The 25409-nt window shown below is 39.7% G+C and overlaps 4 protein-coding genes across 7 annotated transcripts; all 4 read right to left on the reverse strand.

The window, feature by feature from the left end:
• Nucleotides 1–605: 605 nt before the first annotated feature.
• Nucleotides 606–2783, reverse strand: LOC115737039. 2 transcript variants are annotated; one of them, XM_048274804.1, is made up of 3 exons: nt 2666–2701; nt 2502–2549; nt 606–2176 (listed from the first exon to the last, which is right to left on the reverse strand). In XM_048274804.1, exon 3 carries the CDS (start codon nt 2168–2170, stop codon nt 704–706), a length of 1467 nt encoding a protein of 488 aa, XP_048130761.1. In that variant the 5' UTR covers nt 2171–2176; nt 2502–2549; nt 2666–2701; the 3' UTR covers nt 606–703. The 2 variants fall into 2 exon arrangements, with proteins under 2 accessions (XP_048130761.1, XP_030524853.1); XM_030668993.2 differs by having other exon boundaries at nt 2502–2783.
• Nucleotides 2784–5789: 3006 nt separating this feature from the next.
• On the reverse strand, nt 5790–6609 carry LOC115737096 (photosystem I reaction center subunit V, chloroplastic). Its single transcript, XM_030669075.2, has one exon. It carries the CDS (start codon nt 6602–6604, stop codon nt 6041–6043), a length of 564 nt encoding a protein of 187 aa, XP_030524935.2. The 5' UTR covers nt 6605–6609; the 3' UTR covers nt 5790–6040.
• Nucleotides 6610–12945: 6336 nt separating this feature from the next.
• LOC115737047 (uncharacterized WD repeat-containing protein C2A9.03-like) lies at nt 12946–16825 on the reverse strand. 2 transcript variants are annotated; one of them, XM_030669002.2, is made up of 10 exons: nt 16621–16825; nt 15515–15668; nt 15176–15343; nt 14951–15037; nt 14598–14732; nt 14406–14516; nt 14000–14091; nt 13809–13914; nt 13604–13690; nt 12946–13510 (listed from the first exon to the last, which is right to left on the reverse strand). In XM_030669002.2, the coding sequence occupies exons 2-10, from the start codon at nt 15647–15649 to the stop codon at nt 13097–13099; spliced, it is 1335 nt and encodes a 444-aa protein (XP_030524862.1). In that variant the 5' UTR covers nt 15650–15668; nt 16621–16825; the 3' UTR covers nt 12946–13096. The 2 variants fall into 2 exon arrangements, with proteins under 2 accessions (XP_030524862.1, XP_030524866.1); XM_030669006.2 differs by having other exon boundaries at nt 15515–15671.
• Nucleotides 16826–22643: 5818 nt separating this feature from the next.
• Nucleotides 22644–25377, reverse strand: LOC115737107 (ubiquitin-conjugating enzyme E2-17 kDa-like). Of its 2 annotated transcripts, none has more exons than XM_048274806.1 (6): nt 25239–25377; nt 24234–24336; nt 23613–23740; nt 23349–23453; nt 22902–23118; nt 22644–22794 (listed from the first exon to the last, which is right to left on the reverse strand). In XM_048274806.1, exons 2-5 carry the CDS (start codon nt 24301–24303, stop codon nt 22975–22977), a joined length of 447 nt encoding a protein of 148 aa, XP_048130763.1. In that variant the 5' UTR covers nt 24304–24336; nt 25239–25377; the 3' UTR covers nt 22644–22794; nt 22902–22974. The 2 variants fall into 2 exon arrangements, with proteins under 2 accessions (XP_048130763.1, XP_048130764.1); XM_048274807.1 differs by having other exon boundaries at nt 22644–22835.
• Nucleotides 25378–25409: the final 32 nt, after the last annotated feature.

Below are 25409 nucleotides of genomic sequence, written 5' to 3' on the forward strand. Positions count from 1 at the left end.
CTGTATTTCCTGCTAAAGTTGCTCTTGACAAAAAGTGCGAACTCACAGAAACCTAAGCAAAAGAAAAAAACAGTTGCATCTTTTTCTTGAGCTTCACTCAAATACACACACATTCATTCCAATGGGTGGCTCTGGGTTGACTTCAATCCCATCTCTTCTTTCCCTCCCAGCAAGACATCTCCTCTGTTTGGGTTCCTTCACTACTCTTTTGCTCTTTCTCATGGCCAGAAAGATTTAGTAAATTAGTGCTATGTACAAATTTTTTTTTTTTCTGTTCTGCAGAAACTTTCTCATCATCATCAACACTAGTGGGTCAGTTCGGATCTTTCCCCTGGCTGTAAAATCAAGCCTGGCATGAAGACGCAGAAAAGATAAAAACACAAAAGTCGGACACATGATATGACCCGGAGAGGGACCCCACTTTGAGAAAACAAAGAAAGAACCAAGAGGGTTCCTCAAAGACCCCAAATTGTTCCCAACATCATAAAGCATCACCAAGAAGAAAAGGACCCCCCCAAAAAAAAAAAAACTAAAAACTATCAGAAAAAGCTCGAAAGTTGAGTTTCCACCGATGACCTGAAGGACTTTTTTTTTTTTTCCTACACTTCCTAGGAACATCAAAGTTCTGAGCTTTTTAACAGTGGATTCTTGCTAAACCGAATTTGTCAGAGGGAATGTACAAAAACCAGCTCCCCTACATGGTTCAGACACCACAAGGCCCAGAATCAGCACCAAGACCAGCAACCCCTTCCTTATCATCCTCCATTGGTGGGAGCTCGTTGAGGTCGAAACCCAGGACTTTGCCGCTCGTCTCGCTGGCGGCGCCGGGCGAATTAGCCGCTTGGCTAGATGGGGTACTCAAGTCTGCATTAAGCTTGTAACTCCCGCGCACTGCCGAGAACTCCGCCCACACGGATCCGTTATCGCTTGCGATAGTTCGACTGTTCTTGGTGGGCTTGTTGTGGTTGGACTTGTGACCACCCAAGGCTTGGTGGCTTGAAAAGGACTTGTTGCAAATACTGCACTTGAACCTAGAAGGTGTCACAGGATCCATGATCCTTTTTTGGACGTCGTAATCAGCATGTACTTCTTCCAAGTCTCTCAACCTCTTGATCCTTTTCCTCTTCTTCAACTTGCGGACGAGTTCATAGTAGGAACACTGCACCTGTTTTTCTTCAACACAGTTCATCATCATATTTACAGGCTCTTTACGTTTTAATCCAGTTTCTGAAAAGGCCTCCAGGTCTTTGTATTCTGCTGTTTCACTGCAGTTTCTAGCTTCAAAAACAGAATAAGAACCTATGAAGCAGTTCGCTTTGTAGTTCTCCATCTCCTTGTCGTCAGTTGTTGCCTCAATTCTGGGCCTGATCAATGGCGAGACTTTACTCGGTGGATTCCCATTAGCAAGCATCACAAGAGCTTCTTGCGCCTGTGCGTCAAAACCCACACCGTCGCCCGAGCCTGAACCGGACCACGATCCCGATCCGGAGCCCGAGGCCGAGCCAGTGACAGAGGGTGTACCAGCTTTCTTGCCTCTCTTAGCGGTGACCCCCCATCCAGGGACGGACTTCGATAGATCAACAACACTTGAGCTCCTCTCCTTAGCCTCATCATCATAACCAGTCTGATCATCGTCCGCCTTCCGAACGACCACGGAATTCGAGACAGTGGATGACGAGCTTTGTTTGGCCGTGGTGGCTGGAGGAGGCTGCACTCCCCTCCATTTCCTCTCGGGATGCGATCTCATGTGCCCGTACAACGACTTCATCGAAGGGAAACTCTTGTGGCAAATCACACAAGTCGGAAGATCCTCCTGGCCTCCCGCCATCTTGGCCGAGCTCCCCCGGCTGTTGTTGTTGCTACCGCTTCTCTTGAGCTTCTGTCTGTGAATCTTCTTGCGCAGAGGCTGTTTAGTGGACTGAACGTGAATTCTCATGTGACCGCCCAAGGCTTTTCCTGAGCTAAACCCTTTCCTGCAAAACATGCATACCTTTGAAGTCGACTCAGTTGCCGCTGCCGGCGGATACTCAGCATCCTCCTCTTCTTCCTCATAGCCGCTGCTGTCGTCCTTGTCGCTGCTGCACTGAGCTTTTTGGATGTTCAGCTTGATGTAGAACACGCGGCGGCTGCTAGCCATCAGCTTAGTCTCTTGGTGAAGATCTTCCTCCATTGGAGACTTGAGAGAAAAAAAGAAACAAGAGGATTGAGGAGCAAAGAGACCAGCTATATATAGAAAAACTGAAGCTTCAGTGTTTATTCTCTCTCTCTCTCTCTCTCTCTCTCTCTCTCTCTCTCTCTCTCTGTGAGATATTGCAGCACACAAGAAAATTGACTGGTCGGAGAATATACTTAATAAAAGGTACAGAAAACTAGGTCACCCAGATAAGAAGAACATCCTTAAATCGATCAGTCCACGAGAGAGAGAGAGAGAGAGAGAGAGAGAGAATAAGAAAGAGATTATGAAGATCAAGAAGAGGTCGCTTAGCTGGTAAGGAACATACCCTTTTGAATGCGTTGGCCCTCCAAGATGACCCCAGAAGAAGATACTGCTGAAAACCAAACGGCAAATCAGCTCACATTTACACAAATCCCCGATCAAATCCGGAAAAGGCGATCAAGAGAGAGATTTCGAAGCAGGCGATCGCGCTAAGGGAAAGAAACCCACATGAGAAGCTCAGGAGGAGGAGAAGGAGGAGAAGAAGCAAAGACGAGAGCGATGGTGATGATGAAGAAGAAGAAGAAGAAGAAGGAGAGAAGGAGGAGAAGGAGGAGAGAGCTAAAGAGTCGCAGTGTTGAAAAGTTTCTCCTCTTCTTCGCGTGATTTGATCTTTAAAACTGCTGTGGACGAATGGAAAATGAAATTGACGGTCACGTTCTATCTTTCCCACTTTGGCCTCTCCCTCTCTTTCCGTTTCACTTTCACCCCTCTTTCAGAATCTCCTCTTCCCATAAGTAAGACTCTTCCCCCCTACCCTTTTTACTTTGACCATCCACTTCCAAAAACAAAAGAGAAAAAGTGACAACAATCCAAAAAAGAGAAATATCAAATCGACAAAGGAGTTGTGGCTCGCAAGGCAATTATCTTCTCTTTGACGATTTTGTTCACTAATTAAAAAAAAAAGTATTTTGTTTTTGGGGAGATTAATGAAAGATTGCCATCTAGATTACATTTATCTTGTTGGGTACATCCCACTTCCCTCAAATTATTCTTTAGAAATTTATTTAAACTTGAAAAACTCTCCGCACTACCACTTGAATTTTTAGATTTTTCCTTTTATGGTGACCACCCTGATAAATTAGCTAGGCTCTTCATTAAAAATCGGTTAATATCATGAAAATCCTCCAATTGCTACACTCATCGCAAATTTTACCCAAATTAATTTTTTGACCACAAAAAATCCCAATTTAATACACTTTTGATAAATTTACAGTTAGTTTCCTTTACATTTTACAGTCTAATTGCTGAATTATATGACACGTGAAGTTGACGGGTGTATCGGTTTGAGATTTTTACCCTTCGTTTGCCATAAGTGTATTTGTTTGGGGCTCTTGGTGCTATAAACCAAATTTAATGGTAACTAACGGAGGATAAATTCATCACAAGTACACTGATTTTGAATTTTTGATGGTCAAAAAAATTAGTTTTGAGTAAACTTGTCACAAGTGTACCAACTTAGATGTTTTATAATCAAAAATTATTTTTAGTTAAATTCATCACATGTGTACTTAGTTTGATATTTTTCGTGATATTAAACCATCAGAAAAGAAAAAACAAAACAAAGAATCCATCTGATGGTGTGGGATTCACAATTAGCATAAGATAACTATGGTAATCCACGATTCCACATGGATGGTTTCCTAATTTAAAGGCAATCAAGATATCAATTACCAACAGAAAGAAAAAAAAAATACCAAAAGGAGGAGGACAGAAATTGCCCATGATTCTAAGTAATAGCCCTCTAATTACACTTTTTGTTCCACGCGGTTTCCACTTTGACACTTTGAAACTTCAGCTTCTTAGCTAACATCCGTATTTACCCCTCAATTTCAGATTCGACTTACTTCATGCCTTGCTCACCAAGTTTTTTTTTTTTTTTTGGTCCAAACCTTTCTTACCAAGTTGAAAAGTCATACGAAGGGAGAATGTTCCAAGCCTTTGTCTCCGTTTAGGCCCCATGTATTTTTTTTTTAAAAAATGAATAATTTAAAAAATATTTTCTTAAAAATCAGACAAAAAATATTTTCATTACTGGCATAATTCATACCTAACTATTTTCGCGGACAATGAAAATATTTTTCATTTTGTGAACAAACGCACCCTTAATTACTAGTTGGATTAAATTGGACCCATCTCTTGACACCAACCCGTAAAGACTTTATGATTTTTTAATGTCCGTTGGTAAAGCGTGCGACTAAGAAGAAAGCAATAGGAACACGTAATGATAGGGGTTTTTTTTTTTTTTTTAATTCAAGGAGGGTTTCACATATTTGAGAGCTACCTAGATGGAGCTAAGTAGAGTCGGACTCAACTTCACTCCGAAAAATTATGCGCAAATCGAATATGGATGAAGTCAATATGATTAGCAATTTCGAAATTTTGAACCAGAGATTGATTAGCCTACATAACAAACGAACCGTGTAGTTTTGGTATGGATCATCTTCCAAAATTGATTTTACGTGCCTTCAAAAAACCTAAGCCCCCCAATTCGATCCACAAAATAAGGACTTTACTTGATTGGATGGCGACACCATGTTCGATGCACTTAGTGCTCATTTGCATACATGATTTTAGCAATCTCCTCATGAATGTGGTGCGAACAAGAGACTTTATTACGGGAATTATAGCCTCGTAAAAGTCTAGTTGAGCTTTTTTTTTTTATAATTTTTATTCTGGAACACGGAAAAACACAAGGCTTTATTATCACTACAATTACATTTTTCAACATAATGTGTCGTTGTATATAATACTGAGTGTATTAGTCAATTGGGCAACTAAGTTCTTTTACGGGCTTTCCCTTTCTTTGCTCCAAATGAAAATCAAACTCAAAGCTGAAATTTAGTTTAATTCATTAACTGGGATTCCTAAACCAACCTTTGACCCGAAATCAGATGAATTATTACGAAGTCTCAGCTTTGACTATTCTCGATTTCTCCCGTCGTCCCGTCCTATTCACGCACGCCTTCAAAATTTCCATGAGGAAGTATCGCCCTGCAATTATTTTAGCGGGAAAGTATCGTTTTCAATCGGAAAGATAGGTTACTCATGTCACTTAATATACACTAGCGAAAACGGCACGTAAAAGGTAAGTATAAACAACAAAAATTTAGGATGCATATGTAAGTCTTTCCGCGGATGGAGAAATTTATTGTAATATAATGCAAAGCCTGTCGGAGATTTAGCACCGTGATTATTTTGTTTTTTGAATAAGAACTTTTATTTTGATGATATGCCGTTTTGAATCATTTAATTTGTCAATAGTCATGCTTTTGACAATGTTAACTGTGCCATCAGAGATGTCAATTATCAATAAAGCTCCGTTTATTATGTAAAAAAAATAAGTGATTTCAAAAATATTTTTCAGAGTCAATAAGAATTATTTTTATTATTGATGATAATTTGTGTTTAAATATTTGCTTAAATGATAAAAATATTTTTTATTCATTTATCTTTTCAGATAATATAAGTGATTATTTTTTTAAAAATAAATGTTAAATTACTTATTTTTTGCAAAACAAATGGAATCAGATTGTGGTTGAAAAAAAATGATGAAAATGAAACGACCTACTAAGACGAAACTTCAATACAAGTTCGTAGATAAAGCAGACCGGCACCAAACTCATGGAATCATTTCTGGACCTTTAACATAGAGAACTGAATCGCAGAAAAAAAAAATGGCGGATCTTCATGGTTCGCACAGAGGATTCAACAGAAGAGGAGTTGGACATGAAAGCAGCCTAATCGAAGATAAGAGAAGCTATACAGATACGGGTTCTTGACTTGAGGGAGGGACCGACAAAATCACGACGGAGCAGCGGGTCATTAACCGAAGAACTTGGGGTCGTAGCCGTTGCTGGTGGTGGCGAGGATGTAGTAGGCGACGATGTGGCCGATGGAGCCCCACGCTAGGACGTCGACGATGTTGAACCCGACGGGGTCGTTGGACTTGAGGAGGCTCACGTACTCCTGGGCCCTCACGTCGCCGGCCTCGAAGTGGGTCTTCCCGTTCTGCTCCGGCAGCCCCTGCTTCGCCACGTTCTCCCTCTGGAAGTTGAAGAACACGAACCGACCCAGGAACAGCGACAGCCCCGTGCTCAGGCTTATCACCACCGGCGCGCTCAGCTCCGCCCTTATCGCCCCCGATCGCCTTGCTGCCCCGGCGGCGGCCGAGGAGGAGGCGGCCCTGGCGGCCTTTTTGGCGAGGGGCCTGAGGCCTTGGAAGGAGACGTTGGCGGGAGAGAGGCCGCCGTTGTGGCACCTCGAGGGGGCGCCGGCGTAGGGACAGAAGGCGGCGGAGGATGCGGCGGCCATCGTCGGAGAAACGTTGGTGAGCGGGTGGGAGGTTGTGTGGAGGGAATGGAGGGGAAGGGGATAGGGATAAATCATAATAAAAGGCGGAGGGGAGAGGGAGAGAGAGATTTTGGGAGGTGAGGTGGATGAATCTGATTGGTCCTTTTCGGATGAGAGAGATCTTCCTGTTCCACGTGGCGTCTATCTAAGCCCCAGCAACTGTTTATCAACGGGGGATAAAAGACGCAACCCAACTGTATCAGTTACATGAAATTAACAAAGGGAAAAAAATAAAAGAAAGTTAGATCGAATTTAAGGAGTTAGAGAAAGTATATACATCTTAGCACCTCTAAGGTTAGGCAATTTTTTTTGGGTCTGCCTAAAGTTCCGGAGTGAAACTGAGTTACGCTAATGCCATAGTACTTTTGGGTCTGCCTAAAGCTCGAGGACGAGCTACTTAATTATATTTTATCACATACAGTTCGAGCTCACTCATACTCTGTTGAATGGACTTTTTGAGTTTAGTCGGGATTTTATTATTCCGAGCAGAAATCTTCGAAGAGTCACTAGATATACCTACATTATTCAAACTTTCCATTAGACCTTGAGCTACGACGCCGGTTTCTTCATATATTGACGATGATCGAAAAGACTCAAGCTTGACCCAAAAAAAAAACAAAAATCCGATCCAAGTTTGAATTGGGTTTCGAGCATCAAATATGCCATTGGCATTGTATCAGCTCAATTTAACTCAACTTGATGACACCGCCCGGCCCAAAGTAACTGCGGCTTTCCGATTAGCATTGGGGTCTGGTTCTTACATTGTCTCCGTTGGATATTGTCTTCTTAATCATGCGGGAAGACTTTAGACATGATCATTAAAAAGAACTCGTTATTTCTTCAGAAGCTTACCGAGTTCTTCTCCATAGATAAGATTGGAGCTAATTTAAGACCCCGTTAACCTGATGGACGGATCATTTCATCAAACATCTTCAATGTCCAACCAAGTCCGTGCTTAATCAACAAATGTCCATAAAACAATTTACATTGGACATCAATCCACCTGTTGCGCGTGCATAAATGATAAAAAGAAGTTATTTTCTCTTACACAATCAAAATCATTTGATTTCGTTTCTTGCTCTCCCTTAGCAGCGGGAAAGGAGTCTCTCTACCGGCCTCACTTTCGTAGATTTCCCCCAGCGCAATCCTTAAAAATTCCACGAATCCCTTGGTGGATAAGTCCGACAACATAGCAGAACTGCGGAATTGAGTTTCTTGTCCGGTGGATATGATCTACGGTTAGGGGGCAATACATACCAAAAGGTATGAATAAGGAAGGCGCATAAGAGTAAATAACCGACCCATCCTTCTGTATAACCTATTCACATTAGAAAAGAAACTGGATGCATAACATAAGGGAAGTGCACGTTTGTGAGACCATAGTCGGGATGGGGCATCCATCGACAAGCAGAGAAGAGGGTGGTACCATAGTCCCTCCCTAAGTAAAGGTAAAGTCTCTCATTCGGGTAGAATGGTTAGAAATGGAAAGAAGTGGAATTAGACCATGTTGTGACTTCACTTGACCTTTGGAACAACTACTAGATTCACCCGTGGTTTGTCTATGTCCCGATTGGAAAGACCAATGTGTTAAGTTCAACAAAAAAGTGGGGGTCGATGTTTAGATGTTATGACTTAATCCATCAGAGTTGATGTCCGCTACCTTTAATGGGCAGCTTGTGCATTGAAGTTGTGCAATCTCGTCTTTGGTAAATGAGCAACGACATTCCCGACATACTAAGATGAATCATCTAAGTTCCCTACCATCTTGATTGATGAGCTCAAATAGCCGGTTGATGGCAATGAATGGGTGAAACAACAAAGGCTTTAACTTTGAAGTTTGGACTTAGGCAACAAAGAGAAAGAGGCGAGAAAGAAAGTCTCACTTGTTTAGTTTGTCTGTTTCTCAATGTTGATGACTCACTTGAGGTTGAACCCGAACCGAGACCTCTCCCGTCTTCCAAAACCAAGCAATGAAGCCAACTCTATGAAGGGGTTTCGAGATTGTCAAAAACGCTGCGGAATATAATTCTAAACCGAAACTCTAGATAGGATCCATGCGTATATTGAAATCAATAGGAGTTCAAGACGTACCTTTTGCGGATCGAAGATAAATTGACGATAGTTGTAAACGGATTAGCGCCCCAAGTGTTGCGCCTCTATCGGTATCCACACGCACGAACCGAAGTCTCCAACGATCCAAGTGCTAGCTTACGGATCTTGGAGCTTCTCTTGCTAGATTGCCTTTGATCTTCGAAACTATCTCAAAGATTTAAGAACAGAGAACCATTCTTTGTGTTTCCCTTTTTATATTCTCCTTCGGAATAAGACTCTTTTTATTCCAATAGAATCTCTAGGGTTTTCCCTTGTCTATATATATAGCCTCAATATTTACACTTAATAAAGAAGTGGGGTTGGGCGATTCGGGCCCGCTAAACCACCTATCTCCAATCGTGCGTTCAATCGTTATCTCATAACATGCACGATTGCGTAGGTATTTAGAATAGGAGAATAAATTAAAATTTACTTCTTAAGTAGATCAAGGCGCAAAGAAAATATGAACTCGGTTCACTTTTTGTGTGCGACCTTGTAAGTTCACTAAATATTAGCAAGTGTGCTTAAAATTTTTTAGGCCCACAAGTTATAAGCGATCTCTCGTAACACATTATGACAACCTAAGTATAGTGAAGGTCATTTTTCGACACAACTTAATCCACAACTAATATTAAAGTATCAACCTTGATTAATTCCTAGGGCGGATCGCTAACACTCTAACCTTCAATTGATAGATGAAGAGCCCTACCAAATCAATGAAAATTGAGAACGATTTGACAGCTTGAAAGGCAGCTAAGAGCACATCCGGTCTTCACGCAAAGAACGAGAGAGGATCGGTAATGAGTGGAGTTCTCTCCCCAGTTAGACCAAAGTCAAAGGAGCGTCAAGCCACTATATCGATAAGTGCAGGAGTGTAGGCACTCATGAGAGGAGCAAACCCAAAAGCAAAGTCCAATAACGAGAATCATGCACACAATGTATTAAACTGAATAAAGCTAAGCTTAGGTAGGCTACAACCACTCTCAAACCGTGAGCTCATAAGCCGTTGGTTCCACTCTCTCTTATACATCATTTTATGATCTTGATGTGATGGTTGGGTATTGTGACCTAGCTACCGAATTGTCTTAATGAAATGGTAGACATGGGCAAAGGGGGTTCAAATGGCAACGAGAACTCGCACCTTTCTTCTAGGAAGCCATGCTGAAGGGGGGAAGCCCGGAATAGTAGTAATCCAATGAGAACGCGACAAATCCAATTCAAAGAAAAATGTAAGTCACATTGATTCAGTCTTTGGGCTCACTTGATCTTTTTAGGAACAGAGCGTACACTACGAAGAAGAGAAGAGAGTAGCCTGGGACAAGATATCTTATTTAGGCAACGACAACCCGACCTTCCGCTTCCGGAACGGATTTCTTTGTGACAAGAAAAGAGTTGAGATTTTTCTTTCCAAGCCGTTGCCCTTGTTAGAGAGATTCGGGAAAAGTACACTAGAAGTGCCATAACTTTTGTACGGCGTTCACTTGAGTGCCATAACTTTCAAAACGTTCACTTAAGTGCCATAACTTTTAAAAATCGTGCACTTGAGTGCCATATTGACGTGGTAGCCGGAAAGTTCTTGTAGACGTCGAAAAAGTTACTGTAGACGCCGGAAAGATGACGTGGCACGCCGGAAAAGTTACTATAGCACTCAAGTGAACGATTTTGCTCCAATGTAGCACTCAAGTGAACGATTTTTGAAAGTTATGGCACTTAAGTGAACGCCGTACACAAGTTATGGCACTTCTAGTGTACTTTTCCCGAGAGATTCCTTCATTTAATGGAATAGAAAGACTCATTCGCGTACCGAAAGGGAAATAAAAGGCAGGGCATGCTCTTCCTTTAAAGTCCTTTAGACGGCAATGAAGCGAAACAGCTCAACCAAAGCGAAGAGGAGATGTTGGGAGAGAAAGGAAGTCTTTCCTTCAGCCATCAAGCATAACTAATCCTCTCTCTTGAGGAGAGATTGGAGTAGAGAGTGTATCCATGACCCACCTTGACTTCAAGAAGTCAGCTATGCTTTTGGAAAGACATATCGGGCATACTCATCCGACTACTAGCTTGGGCTAGTAGGACTAGGATAAAAGCCGTATCAAGCGACTTGCCTAAGCCGACTGGGTTTTGTTTAGGTTTCACATTGGAGATTTGAATCTCTTTCTTGTAAACAAAGCAGCATTTCATTTCTACTTTTCCAGGAGTGAAGCTACTGTCCCAATAGGTGAATGATCTAACCCTTTGGCGGAGGAACTAGCTCTAACATAAGCGATTGGAAGATTTGATCCTTCTTTGAAGACCGATCCGATTGAAGTTGAAGTAAAATAAAGACGCCGAGGTTACGAAAGAAATCAATCATTGTCTTGTCAACTTGAGGTCAACTTTCTTATTTTCTTTTAATAAGATGATTTATAATCGGGTGAACCTATCTCCTATAGTCCACTCAAACATAGAGAGATTAGGGACCGAATGGCTAGCCCTCCCTATTATATCTTAGTGTCTATAGGCCGGTATCTGTGTCAGCCAAGGAAACGGGTCCTATGAGACGAGTTCTTTTTTATTAGGACACGCAACCACACAACAGGGAAGTAGTCAAGAATGTAGCAAGAGTGGAAAGAGATAACATTCGATCATCGTGCTTGGGAAAGGATCTACCTCTATGCTATGAATGAGCAAATCACGAGCTCTATCAATTAGAAAACAACTTTCATAGAGGGATCAGTGTAGCTATTGATTCCATTGACTGAAGGAATGCCATTGCTGACATCTTCTGTGATGGAAGCCAAGGGAAATGCCACCAAGAGAAGAAAGGAGGACGTAGCCGGTTATACACGTTCCCTTTCTTATATATGCAAGAAAACGCCCTTTAACATAAATGTACATTTTATGAGAAATTGATTGGTCTAATGATATTAATTATAGTTAAAGACAAATGAGAGCTCATGATAAGTGCTTCACAGCGAATAGCGCATACATGTTAACTGGCACTTAGGTGAAGCATTTTTGTGCAAAATGGAGCAAATTTCTACATTTAACATTCTAGTTATTAAGGGCATGTTTGGTAACGATTTTCATTCTCTAATTCTATTTCTCGAAACAGAAAAAGATGAGAAACTTTTTTGGTGACGTAAATGATTTTGATTCTCAAATTATCTAATTCTGTTTTCGGGAATATATTTGGAGCAAAAACAAAAATAAAAAAATGTAGTTTTTGTTCCGGAATCACTTTTGAAAAAAAAAAGACCATCTCACTTTGTTCCCGTCGTTGTCAGTCGGAGAAGAAGGAAAATAAAAATAAAAATAAAAATAAAAATACTTTTTTAAAAACATTTAACGATAATTTCTTTTAAAATATTAAAAAAATTCGCTGTATTGCATGAAAGTATTTTATCAATATGATTTTTCTTAACAAATTATAAAAAGTAAATATTTCATAATTTGATTTAGCATAGAAATGTTTAAGTAATACGAGCTAGATCGGGTATGGGTTAGGTCAAGTATGGGCTATTAGATTTGTACTGCATAAAAATGAGTTAAAGCGGGTTAAATGAGTCAATATGAAGATTCAAAATAATTAAAAATAGAAAATTCTATTGAAATTTTTCATAGCTTTATTTTAGTGAACCTGTAAAAAGATATAAGAGTTAGTGAATTGATGTTCCTACTCTTAACTTTAAGTAAGGTTTATTCATAGTTGGTCGATCCCCCATGGCACGATTTCTCGCCTTTCACGAATGTGTCTCCCCTCGCATCATATTCGACCAATCCAAACTTGATCCGACATACCCGTTTGACACCTTTAGTTTCATGTCAATTCGTGACAACAATTTAAGTGCAAATTGCATATTAAGCTTATGTTTTTTCTTAAAGATCTTACATATCTTCGCGCTCCATGAAATAAATAGACTAATTCATATAGGTTAACTTTATATTGACAAGACGTAATTATTTGACTAATGAAAAAAATTAAGAAGAGAAATTGTTCCCAAAAATACAAAACTTGTGCAGTAATTAAACGTGTTCTAATTCTCTAAAACTCGTCCAAGAAACAAAATTAGAAAAAAATTAATTCTAATTAGAATTGATTTTTTTGGAAAAGAATCATTGCCAAACGCAAGCTAAGAGTCTAATGAGTCATTAGAAGAGGTGAATTTTTTAATAACTCTTTAGAATGTGCTCTATATAGATAATATATGCAAGCCATGACAAAGGTGGTTAAGCCATTTGGAAGAGATCTTCCGCATAGGGGAGAGCCTGTTATGAGCATGAAAATTTCTGTGCCAACTAAAGTAGAAGACATCACAATTCTAATGACTTATGTACAATATTTCACCCTCACAAAGTGGAACTCCCTTGTGCACCATGCTCTGTCCACGTGCTCACACATTATCATCCAAAAAGCTGCACAGCCAAAAGAAAATTATTAACAGTGCCCTCCCATTCTACTCAGATGATGGAGTCGAGGTACGAGAAGTTCCGTCGCCGGCCATACTCAAGGAGGCTACCATACGTTCGGTCCCACACTCCGATGAAGAGCGATTCAGTGTCGGGACTGAACGACAGGCCGGATATCTCGCCAAAAAAGTCGATCTCCTGCTCTTTCTCGTACCCCGTTTTTGTATCGTAGACATGGACAAAATCTGCAGGTTCTGCCATCGCCATATACCGGCCATCTGATGTATAGCGGATAGACCTAATGGCTCCGAGGTTGCCTTTCAAAACAGCAATTGACTTGGATAAGTTCCGTATGTCCCAAATCCTACAAGTTTTGTCCTGGTTTCCCGTAGCAAAAGTGACACCATCTGGGTGCCACTCTGAAGCAAAGGAGAAATCCAAATGCCCGCACAATGGCATAATTGTCTGCAAAGAACGAGTACTCTGGTAAGTATAAAGACTAATCAAAGATATGTGATCGAACGAACTAAGCCGACAAGATGTGGAAGAGGATATTACTTTTCCAGTTTTTGCGTCAACCAAAATACCATCAGGATCATCGCCAACTATGACAAGAAGCTTCCCATCCGGACTCAAAGAAGTATGCTGCAACCAAATAAGTAAGCACACACAGATACCGACTCTCGGAATAAGAGACCAACAAACATCATCAAACTGAAACCATCTCTCAAATCACCAAAGACTGAAAACGCAAGATCCTTACATTCACAGGCCAAGGGAAACGGAAATGTTTGGACAGCTCAAAATTTTCCATATCAAAGTCTCTGACTCCACAGTCATTGTTCGATGCTATAAAGTGAATTCCACCACTGAAAATTAAACAAGAGGAATTAGCATCATATTGAACGGAACTAATTTGAAGAGGGAAATATCATCGAGGTAGCAACATTGGACCTGGGACTGACATATATCTCCACCGCATTTGTGATGGCATTATCATCATAAGTTGTCCTGGAACAGAAGCTAATTCCAGGCCGATCTAGAAACTGCACACCAACAGGATAAGTGATAATATCTTACCGACAGATATACCAATGTTTAACTCACAGCACTTTTTTATTTAATATAGTTGCAGCCAAGGTAATTCCTTTGATTATCCCATTAAAGACAATATATCTAAAAGTCACAGCTATAAGTCATATTTGAGAGCATCCATGAAGGAAACTTACCAAATCAAATGTTTAAGCCGAATAATTGAATATTTCGTGAAGAACCCCCGATCTTAATATTTTTCATATGGAATCATTTAAACATGGAGAGAATTTTTTACCCAATCTAAATCCACCGTTACAGAATTTACCTTACATATGAGCTCTCCCTGAAACCCGCCTGCAACTAGAAATCTATCCTTTACTGCCAGAGTACTAACTTGAGTCTGCGTAAATCCTTCCAATAAGCTTCCAGGATGTTTCTGAGAACAATATTTATCTCGTTAATCAGCAGCTCACAATAATCATAAACCTCGATAGAGTGATAATTGAAAAGTACCCACCTCATTAGGTGCCACATGTCCTGCGAGATTAAGAACTTCAGACTTCTTGCCCGTCAATGAAGACCAATGAACGACAGAATAATTTGACATCAAGTACACATCGTGCTTTGATGTCGCCCAAACCAAGTTCCTCAACTACAATGACCAAAAAGAGATGAAGATATGATCAGTCCTACACATCGCACGACTGCAAAAGCTTTAAACTTGCCCACTCAATAAAAAAAATACCACTATTGATTGTAATACCATGCGCTGAAATGACCAATTTATTTCAACGTGCAGATATCAATTCAAACTCAGAACCCGATGTAGACAACCAACAGCTATAGGATGCAAAACCACCCTCCACTAACCTGGAAATGAAGAATGGTAGATTTGACAGATCTTGAGTTCCGTCTAAACTCATAAAATGAGTTACCTTTCTCCGTAACTGTGCGATCCTATTAAGTAGACACACACATCAAATGAATTTAGACTCACATCAATCCAGCAAAAACACTTTCAATCCCTTTTATTACCAATTGATAAAGATGGGCGTTAAAAAGAGAGGAAAAGATTGCAAAATAAACTGGTTTTACCTTCCCTGATTTCTCTCCAGACTGAGGAACATTTTCATAATTCTTATATTGTTCTAGCCTAGTCTGCCGGTACTTCTCCCTTGTGATGCTAAGCCTTTCCCAAGGAATTCCCTGAATATCTCTTCCTCTTCTTGCTTGATCAGCAGTAGTATCGGTAAATCTATTATTCTGCACACGAGAAATACCCCACGAATAAAAGTGGGGAGAGAGAGAGAGGGCAAAAATGAGTTACTGCTATGTAATGGCCGAAGTGAAAAACTTTTCAAAATGCTTGAAACACAAATTAAAATGATCTGAGCCTTAAATACAATGGCAAGGATAACAAAACGGATTACTAACCGAAAAGTCTAATTCATCAACATCAGATTCTGGGTCGGCCAATTCGCTGCCATGAAAATCTTCATCAACATCAACATCTTCTGCTTCGTAGTCGTCTGCCACATACTCACCATCGTCCCCTTGGTAGTGGGACATGTTTATCCCAACAATGAACCCACTGACAAGCAAATTGACATTAGATCACCGAAAACAAACAGAGAAAGCTACATTGAATAAAGCCATGTGGACATTTCTACACAGTTAGCCATATGATACAGAGTGCACAATGAAAAAACCAAGGGGACGAGGGCAAAGAACATATGAACCCCAGAAAAATAAATTGAAAGGACTGAAAAGCACATTCACCAGCTCTATGAGGCACCAAATGGCGGTGCAATTGATACTGTAAGGAAACATGAGCTACAACAATTTTCCACTCGTGCACATGAAACCATATACACTGATCCATACCCAGGAGCTCAACTGCCCTTGTGACCCAAAACCACAAAAGAAAGCAACAAACATAAAAAAGAACGCCAACCACACTTATCACCCGTATAAGGAGGAGGGGAGTGCAACATGGCGTTCACATAACCCTATAGAACCAATTTGTCCACTCTCCAGAAATGCAAATGCGGAAGCAATGGAATTACTCTATTTTCGACAAACTAAAACCCAACTCAAAATTTTGTTTCCTCCGTCCTATCACTGTAATACACTAACAACACGAACAGCAAGACAGTAGGAACAACTATCTGTCAATACCCTTCCACATGCTCGAGATACAGCTAAGTGCCCACATCACTCACAAGCCACATACTTGGACGAACTCTGCACAAACAGCACCCAGCAACCTAATCCCTACCAGAATCTCAATCTCGACGGCGACACTCAAACACAGCAACAACAACAACACGACGCAGGACAAAAAGTACGCGTGCACAGACCACTGAACATACCGATCCAAACAAGCTCAATACACAAAGAGAGCCAACCCGCCTTCGGCCAAAAGTAAAACCCTACAGCAAAAACCCGCAAGACAATGGAATCGGAAGAAGCAGAGTCGATTCTCAAGCGACGAAACCGAATCGAACACAGAGAGAAGAAAAAAAAAAGAAAAAGAACACCTTGGCGGATTCGTGCGATTGGAGAGAGGCGGATCGATCTGGAAACGGAAAATCTTCCGCGACAATATTGGGTTGCGTAATTTCTCAAGCGAAATTCATGACGAGGGGATTCGCAAAAGAGAGAGAGAGAAAAAGCGATATACAGTGAGGCCAAAGCGATTGACGGTGAAAGGATCCCGACAAGTCCAGAGAGAGAGAGAGAGAGAGAGAGATGGCAGAGCAGCGCCAATTATCTTTATCCATTGATGAAATTTCAGAAATATATGACATCGACGGATCTCCATACGTAATTATATTAATAATTAATATGACGAAAAATTATAAATTCATACATTAAGAAATTTAACATAAATTAATTTATCGATCATCAAAAGTTTTAAATTGATACGCCCTGCGACAATTTTATTATCTATCAATTTCTATTACATTTTGCGGTCAAATTAGTGAGTTGGATGACACACGAGAGTTAATTTATGGCTTTCACCCTCTGTTTGTCAACGTGTACCAGTTTAGGGATTTTCGTAGTATTAACTCAAATTAACAGAAATTAATCAAGGGTAAATTAGTCACAAGTATACTAATTTTATGATTTTCGATACTAAAAAGTTAATTTGTGATAAATTTGTCACATGTATATCGGTTTGGAGTTTTTGGTAATCAAAAAATTAATTTTAGATAAACTTATCATGAATATATCATTTTAATGTTTTTCGCGATATTAACGCTGATCTTAATGATTTCTCTTTCCTATCGGAAATTATCTAGATGTTTCATAAAACGGCTTCTGATGAAATTTGTTGTTAGGTTAAGAATATGTTTGGACTGATTTTCATTTTCAACATTTTTCTTTTGTCAAATCCTGTTGTTTGCAGTATTTTGAACATTTCAGAAAGTTTCACAGCATGTAAATGTCCACCCCCAAATTAACACATAATTTTTTTCAACTTTTCGAAATTTTGGAAAAAAATTTCTTCAGTAAATTATCAAAATTTCTCGGTGGTAACTGCACTTGTGCTGGACAGAGGTGTTGACTAAGGTCCGATAAGGGCCCTTGGAAAGATCTAGCATTTCTAAAGTCATACAGTGACATTTTTGCATTTGACTTAGAATTTAAAGTCCGATAAGGTCTCTTGAAAATATCTGGCATTTCAGTGAATCACCAGAATTTCTCTGTGATAGCTACACTTGTGCTAGACAGAGGTGTTGCTAAGGTTCAATAAGGGCCCTTGGAAAGATCTAGCATTTCTAAGGTCATATAGTAATATTTTTTGCATAACTTAGAACTTAAAGATATCTTTCTTTCCTTACCCAAAAAAAAAAAAAAAAGATATCTTTCTTTTGTCAATTTGTCTCATTGATCGATTTAATAGGGAATTTTATATGCAATATGTGTGTAGATGGTTCTTAAAGGTGAAGCACAATGGTATAAGCAAATTGTTCTTGTTTCAAGCTGTAACGGCAGAATTGTTACTTGTCATAAATCAACTCATCTAATGGTCTAATTTACTAAATATATCTTGATGCACCTTTGAACTATAAATGATTTAAGGCATTGCAACATAAACCACGCTGGAGGCATAGGTGAGGAAGCACTGAAACTATACGTGCTTTTAATATTGATATATAAGCTCGGCCATTGTATTCATCAATAGAATTTTCCTATAAAATTGATCCTCATTTGCATAAAATAACTAAATGACAAATTATTTGTATTTCACTTTTTTCGAATAACATGCGTTTTAGGTTAGGATCAATAATTTTACGTAGAATATCTTGTTTTTATAATGTTCTAAAAGTAGACATTTTCAATCGTTACCGAAGAAATTCTGTTATAGGAGCAAAAATTTTGTCCTATTATCGAATGTATTTCTCTGGTCAGAAATTATCTTCTAAAATAGAAGTAGAAAAATTAATTTCTCTACTTAGAAGGAGAAGTAGAAAAATCAACTTATGATAAGAAATTAATTTATGAAGCAAAAGTATTATCATGCACGCCCTTAAATACCGACGGTAAAAAAGAATAAGAGAGAGTTATGTTGACTTTGGAAATAGGACTAATTTGTTAGGATACCCATAGAGAAGTCCTACATTGAAAAATTGATGTGGTGTTGAGCAGTTAATATATTTATATTTGGCCCATAACTCATTGGCTTAAGCTTTCGTGTGAATGTGTGTTTAATAAATATTTTGATTGACTCGGACTTGGATTCCTTTTTGGGGATCTCTTCCGGCGAAGGTATCGGACTTCTACTGTGCTCTCCCAATGAATGGTATCAGAGCCGATGGTTGATTGTTACCCCACTCCTAATAAGTATCGGTGTTTGGTGAATATCTCGATGAATAAATCTGGTGATCAATGCCATTTCTATAAAGGTGAGCGTTGTGGTATAGCAACGCGGGCCCAATAGGCATTGATGGAGATTCAAGTTGAGATATATGAAGGATATCTAATTTAAGAGGGAGTAAACCTAACACCGAGTTCACACTTGAGGGGGAGGTTGTTAGAATGCACGTGTGAGTTATAGTAAAGAAGTCCCATATCGAAGAATTGATGTGATGTTGAGCAGTTAATATATCCAAGCTTAGCCCATAACTCATTAGCTTAAGTTTTTGAGTAAAAGTGGGTTTGACTAGATATGTTGATGGGCTCGGACTTGGACTCCTTATTGGTGATCTCACCCGGCGAAGGTATCAACCTTTTACTGTGCATTGCCAACACAATTTGTATCCCGTTGAGATGACAACCACTCAGCATTAAATCATTAAACGTGGCATAGGTGAGCTCGAAATCACAAAATGATTTTCGAAAAAATTTCTTTCCACATTTTTTTTCATTTTTCTTATTTTTGAAGTTTGGGTTAACTTGGCAATTAATTGGATGCCATAAATTGTGTAAAGACACCAAAGTGTCATATATTGAGTAACTAAGATCAATGTTTGACGACTTAAATTTCAGAATCACAAAAGTTTGATACCCTTCAAATAGAATTTATTGCATTTACATCCATAGTTTAGAAGTATTATGTCATTAGTACATTTTTTATACGTGAAAAGCTATAGATCTCCTCTTGAAATCGTTATAAAAAGTCTTAAATTTGTTGCAATTTTGTCAATTCGGTCATCAACCTTTTAATTTTACAAATTTAGTTATAAAACTTCTGCATTCGTACAAATTCAGTCGTAAATATTTTTTGTGTCTATTCACTCGTAAACTTTTGCATTTATGTCAATTCAATCTATTTGACCAACTTTGACTAGCCGGCATTGATGTAGATAATTTTCATAATATTTTAATATTTTGCTAATTATTTTTTTCCTTTTTCTTTGCTTTCTTTTTCCCGTTTCTTCTTCCTCGTCGGCCTCGGGCGTGACCTCGCCCGCATTTGGCATGGGTGAGGTCACCTTGCCTAGCAACGACGAGGCGATCTCGCCAGCGTCCGGCCGGAGGAAAAAGAAAGGAAAGAGAAAAAATAATTCCAAAAAAATTAAAATATTATTAAATTTTATCCATGTCAACGTTGTCATCCATATCAGTACCGACTAACATCCACATCAACGTCGGCCGATCAAAATTGGTAAGATAGAAAGAATTGGCACAAATGTAAAGAATTTAGGACGTATGTGGTAGAGATACAAAAGTTTTAGGACTGAATTGACAAAATTAAAATATTTAAGATTGAGTTGACAAAAGTGTAATAAATTTAGAACTTTGTTTTTTGACAATTTTCTCCATATCCATGCATGCCATATTTGGGATGAAAAAGGGCAAGGAAACAATGGGCCAAATTTCCTTCAAAATCACCATTTTTAGTGTGGGTCTGAATGTCCATGAATTTTTTCTGTCTCATAAAACGTACCGATTTTTAGGATCCGTTTGTTTGGCGGAAAACATCTTCTAAAAAAATATTTTCCTCATTTTTCAGCATTTGGAGGATGGAAAACGAATGATCAAAGAAAATATTTTCTGATCAACACAAAATGCTCTATTAAAATTGAGGAAAATGATTTCCGTTTTCCATCTTTCTGGCTGCTGCTTCCCTTGAGAGCTGCTCCGGTCACCATCAACCCCCTCTCTCTATAACACTCACCATCTCTCTCTCTCTCTCTCTCTAAATCCATGGCAAAAACCCCAAAGAGGAAGCAAGGACACTCGTTTGAAGCCCGCGAGCCGGAGCCTCGCCCGATGTGTCTTGGCGAGCCTTGGTCGAGGCGGCGAGACTAGCCTCGAGCACGCCGGATCCAACGAGATCCGGGCTCGAGCTCAATTCTAGCCTCCACTCAAGCTCGAGCTTGATTTTGGCTCAAGCTCGATTCTGGCTCCAACGATTGTCATCTTCTATCTCGGCCTTGCCAGATCCACCGCTAAACCCTACCGCAGCTACAAAGACCCCGGAGTTGCCTCCGCCGAAATCGATGACGCTCTCCCGGTCGGTCTTCCACCGGGCTCACTCTGAACCTTGCCCGCGAGCTCTGGCTTCACCACATGCTCCGAGCGGCTTGAGTCCATGTGCAACCCGGAAACCGAGTCCGACGTGTAGAAGTGCACCAAGCCGCTTCGAGCGAGGCCGAGCTTGGGAGTAGATGGGATCGGCTAAGCCTCGAGCTCGTTGGCCTGCGTCATGGCCGACGGCCGAGCCGAGGAAGGAGGAAGGAGCGGCCAAGGAAGGCACAAGAAGGAGCGGAGAAGGGGAAAAGAAAAAAGAAAAGACAAATTTAAAACTAAAATATTCGAATTAAAAAAAAACAAATAAAAAATGAAAATAAAGTAAATTTAAAAATTATTTTAAAAAAATTATGTGTGGCGGAAAATATTTTCCTTGCCAAACGGCGAAAAATATTTTTTAGATCATTTTCATATTTTAGCTAAATATCAAAAAATATCGTCATTTTCCTAAAAAATGACTTTCGAAAAAATATTTTTCAAAAATACTTAATTTTTCTCGAAATAAACAAGCCTTAGTCAATACTTCAATTTGGTCACCGACAAGTTTCCCTCCAATGAGCCATTAAAGACTCGACATGTATCATTGTAGAATCATTGTAGATGTAGCTGGAATCGAAATAGTATCAAATCAAACAAGAGAAGGAAACATGAGCGTTCAAGTTCGGATTTTGGCAACAGGATCGAAATGGAATAAAGAAGCACGAACGAATGCTTCATCAGGTCCAAACATGTTCAGAAAATGAAACAAACGAAACATTGAACCCATAATTGCTCTAACAAACAACTTGTAAATACTAACTTATTAAGAATTAATTGGATTGAAGCTATGGCGTCATCATTTGCTGAGTTTATGTCTGGAAATGAAAGACAATTCCGAATTCATAATTGCTGCATCCAAAAATGAAAAGAAAAGAAAAGCAGTTGGCACTGTGGGTGATTCTTCCACATCAACACACTCGCGGAGTACCGAATACACGACAACCTAACAACATCAATTGGTGGAAACTTGACGACAACCGGATTTAACTGTCAATTAAAAAGAACTTAACCACAAATACAGTTTCGACAAAAATTGAGGTTAAAAAACTATAGTTAATTTTATTTTGTAATAAAACAGTTCAAATTAAAATTTAAACCCGAGTTAAATAATACTTTTCAAGAAAATTGGACCGAAAAACTTCGAACCAAAAAACTAGAAATAATGACATAAATAATTCATGAACTTCAATAAAATATGTAATATAATACATGAACTTTTAATTTCATTTAATGTGACCCTTGAACTTTAGTCCCAAAATAACATTAAACATTTTTATACGATCCAAAGATTATTTTGAATTGGTACTATATGATCGGGGATCACATCGAACAAGTTAAAAAACGACACATCGAGCTAAAATTCAGAAACCACATTGAATAAATTAAAAATTCATAAATCACATTACACCTTAAGTTAAACTTCAAGAACTATTTGTGTCATTTTTCCAAAGAACTAATAACAAAAACAACTTGCCCCAAATAATAGTCACCGCCACTTCACCAATGCAATCTTACACACGTCCGACAGGAAGTATTCACGACACATACCACAATTTGAGACAGGAACTTGTATTAACTCATCAATTATATTTTGCAGACTAAAAGGGAGACATCGTAACCATTCACATCCAACAGCAAGACAATTAAAGCAAGAAGGTAAAACACCCCGACTAAAAACTATTTAAAGACCCGACTCAATTGCACCTCGGTTCCAAGGAATCCACATATAACCTTTTTCTAACCCCCAAAGGGACAATAAGAACCAACCAAACTAAAAAGTTTCTCCACAGCAGACCCACCACTGATTTCTACTTATTTAGTAAAATTACTAACGGGCAGCGAGATGATGTATCTCATAACCAAAGAGAGCCCTACCCCATTGCATACTTCTGAGTCCAGGATCGAGCAGTGCTCTCGTACTTTGCCCTGTCCGTCTTGTACATATGTGCAATCTCTGGAACCAGAGGATCATCAGGGTTCGGATCAGTCAGGAGAGAGCATATGGAAAGAAGAACCTGCACTCGCAAAATACGCAATCAGATAAGGCAATCAACCCGAATTGCATAACAGAGCACTTTTAATCTGCACTGGTGGATGGAAGCCCCTTATCAAGCAAGAAAGAAGCGGCTCCCAAATGTATTCCCAGTTGCCCCAGCATGAGCACAAACAAGACAGTCGCCAAAACTGGACAATATGCTAATTGAAGATATGCAGGTCAAATAATGCTAATTGACAGGAAGACTACCTTCGATATTGTAAGGGCAGGGCTCCACTGCTCCTTGAGAATGTCGAGACAAATGCTACCATTGCTGTTAATATTGGGGTGGAAAACTTTTGTCCTAAAGGAAACCTGTCGAGCACATGCACACATTCTCACCCAGAAATGTTACATAAAACTCAACCGACTAGGCATCAGTCGGCAGAATCCAATTACAACGCAAAGATATGAATAATTTCTGAGAGGAATGCAGGACAATGCAATATCAAGTCACCACGTAGTTCAAGTTACCTTGGGCGGCTTGAATGGATAATCAGGTGGGAAGTGAATGGACACAAGGAACACACCCCCGGCAAATGGGCTCTCTGTAGGACCCATAATTGTTGCTTGCCAATGGAACATATCTTCAGCAACAGGACCTGAGCACAAGAAGAAAATAATGACGAGATGAAGAAAAATAACAAATTGCCTTTCAAAATCAGCCCAAAACCTCCCCATCTGCTTGATTTGAACAGTGAAAATGAAAATCTTACACCTGATATCATAAACTAAAACAAAAGGTGCTCAGTATTACATATCCTCACATCACGTGAAAAAGAGGTGCAAACTAGTATATACATAACCTTATGGCGACAAGGATCCATGTGCAAATACTAGCTCGCATTCACCATATCTATAAATGTCAACTCATCAGATGGTTGAAAAACCTTGTCTAATGAAGAACTATACCAACTACATTGGTGATCTATACACCATCACATCCCAAACAAAAAGCCCACACAAACAGATATGTCTCTGTATAGACTATCATAGAATATGTACACATCATTGATGATTTAAGAACATAAGAACAAAAAGCTTCTCATTTCAATCAATCAAAGATAAGTACTTAAGCAGTGAAAAAATACAAACCAGCACTGCAAGAAACAGGAGGGTCCTTCTGCAGGTCCTTCAACTCCTTGTTAATCCGTTTTGTAGCCATCCCAAAGTCAAGAGCTCCTGAAGCCTCTACTTCCTGAAATCAAAATTATGGCCAAGTTAATTTCATATTGATGAATTCCAAAAACTTGAGCTATACCAGCCAAACCAATCATGGGCAGGAGCTATCAGCTGCGAATTTCAATTCCATGCAAATACAAAGCACGTTCACCCAGAACTTCATAACAGTCAGTAGTATTGTCGTGTCCACGGAGTCATTGCCCTCACTTGTTTATGCACAAACAGAATATCAGAAGCCCATGTCATTGTTTAACCAACTTCAGAAAAGTCCTTGTAAGCTAACTCCTCCGCGGACATCAAATATGATCAGAAAGAAAACTAGCGAACCAATATCCTTAATCCTCAGTTTCCATCAATTCCATCATCAGACCAGAACTACTCAGGTTTAAACCGACGCAGCAACAAGTAAACCTCAACAAAAAAAAAAAAAAAAAAGAGTGAACGAATTAATGATCAAATTCCACAAAATTATTACCAGTACAGAAACTCTGGAGCTCTAATGAAAACCAAAAAACTACTCAAGCTACGACAAAGGGCACCAAGCACCGCATATTCACATGCGAGAAGACACTTGAAAAACCGGAACGAATCTCACTATCGTCGCATCGCTCGGAGGTCAAAGCCGACCCACCTCCGAAAAAAAACAAAACAAAACTATCAGACGCCCATTGAAATACACACAATCGATGAAACAAAAGAGAGAAAAGAGGACAGAATCACGATCGAGGAGGTACAGACGCAAAAACCCAGACGATCAAGCGACGATTACGGCCGGAAAAGGACGAAACTGGGCAGAATTACACAAGCGAACACATGAGCACCACCCAGCACAAGCGCACAAAAGAGGCGACTCCAGTCTCGAGAGTTGAAGACCAGACGGATCGAGATCGAGATCGAGATCGAGAGAGAGAGATGAACCTGGAGCTGTGCGGGGGTCTAGGGTTCGCGATCGGGACTGCGAGCTGGGGAGAACTTTCGAGGAATCAGGAAGAGTGAGGAAGAGGAAGACCGAGGGCCGGGATGCGAAGAGGAGAGACGGGCTCTGTGGCGGTGATATCTGCCACGTGTGCTCGGCTTTCGTAGAGATAA

Source organism: Rhodamnia argentea, chromosome 2 (assembly GCF_020921035.1).
Source record: "Rhodamnia argentea isolate NSW1041297 chromosome 2, ASM2092103v1, whole genome shotgun sequence".
In the NCBI taxonomy this organism is placed as follows: Eukaryota; Viridiplantae; Streptophyta; class Magnoliopsida; order Myrtales; family Myrtaceae; genus Rhodamnia; species Rhodamnia argentea.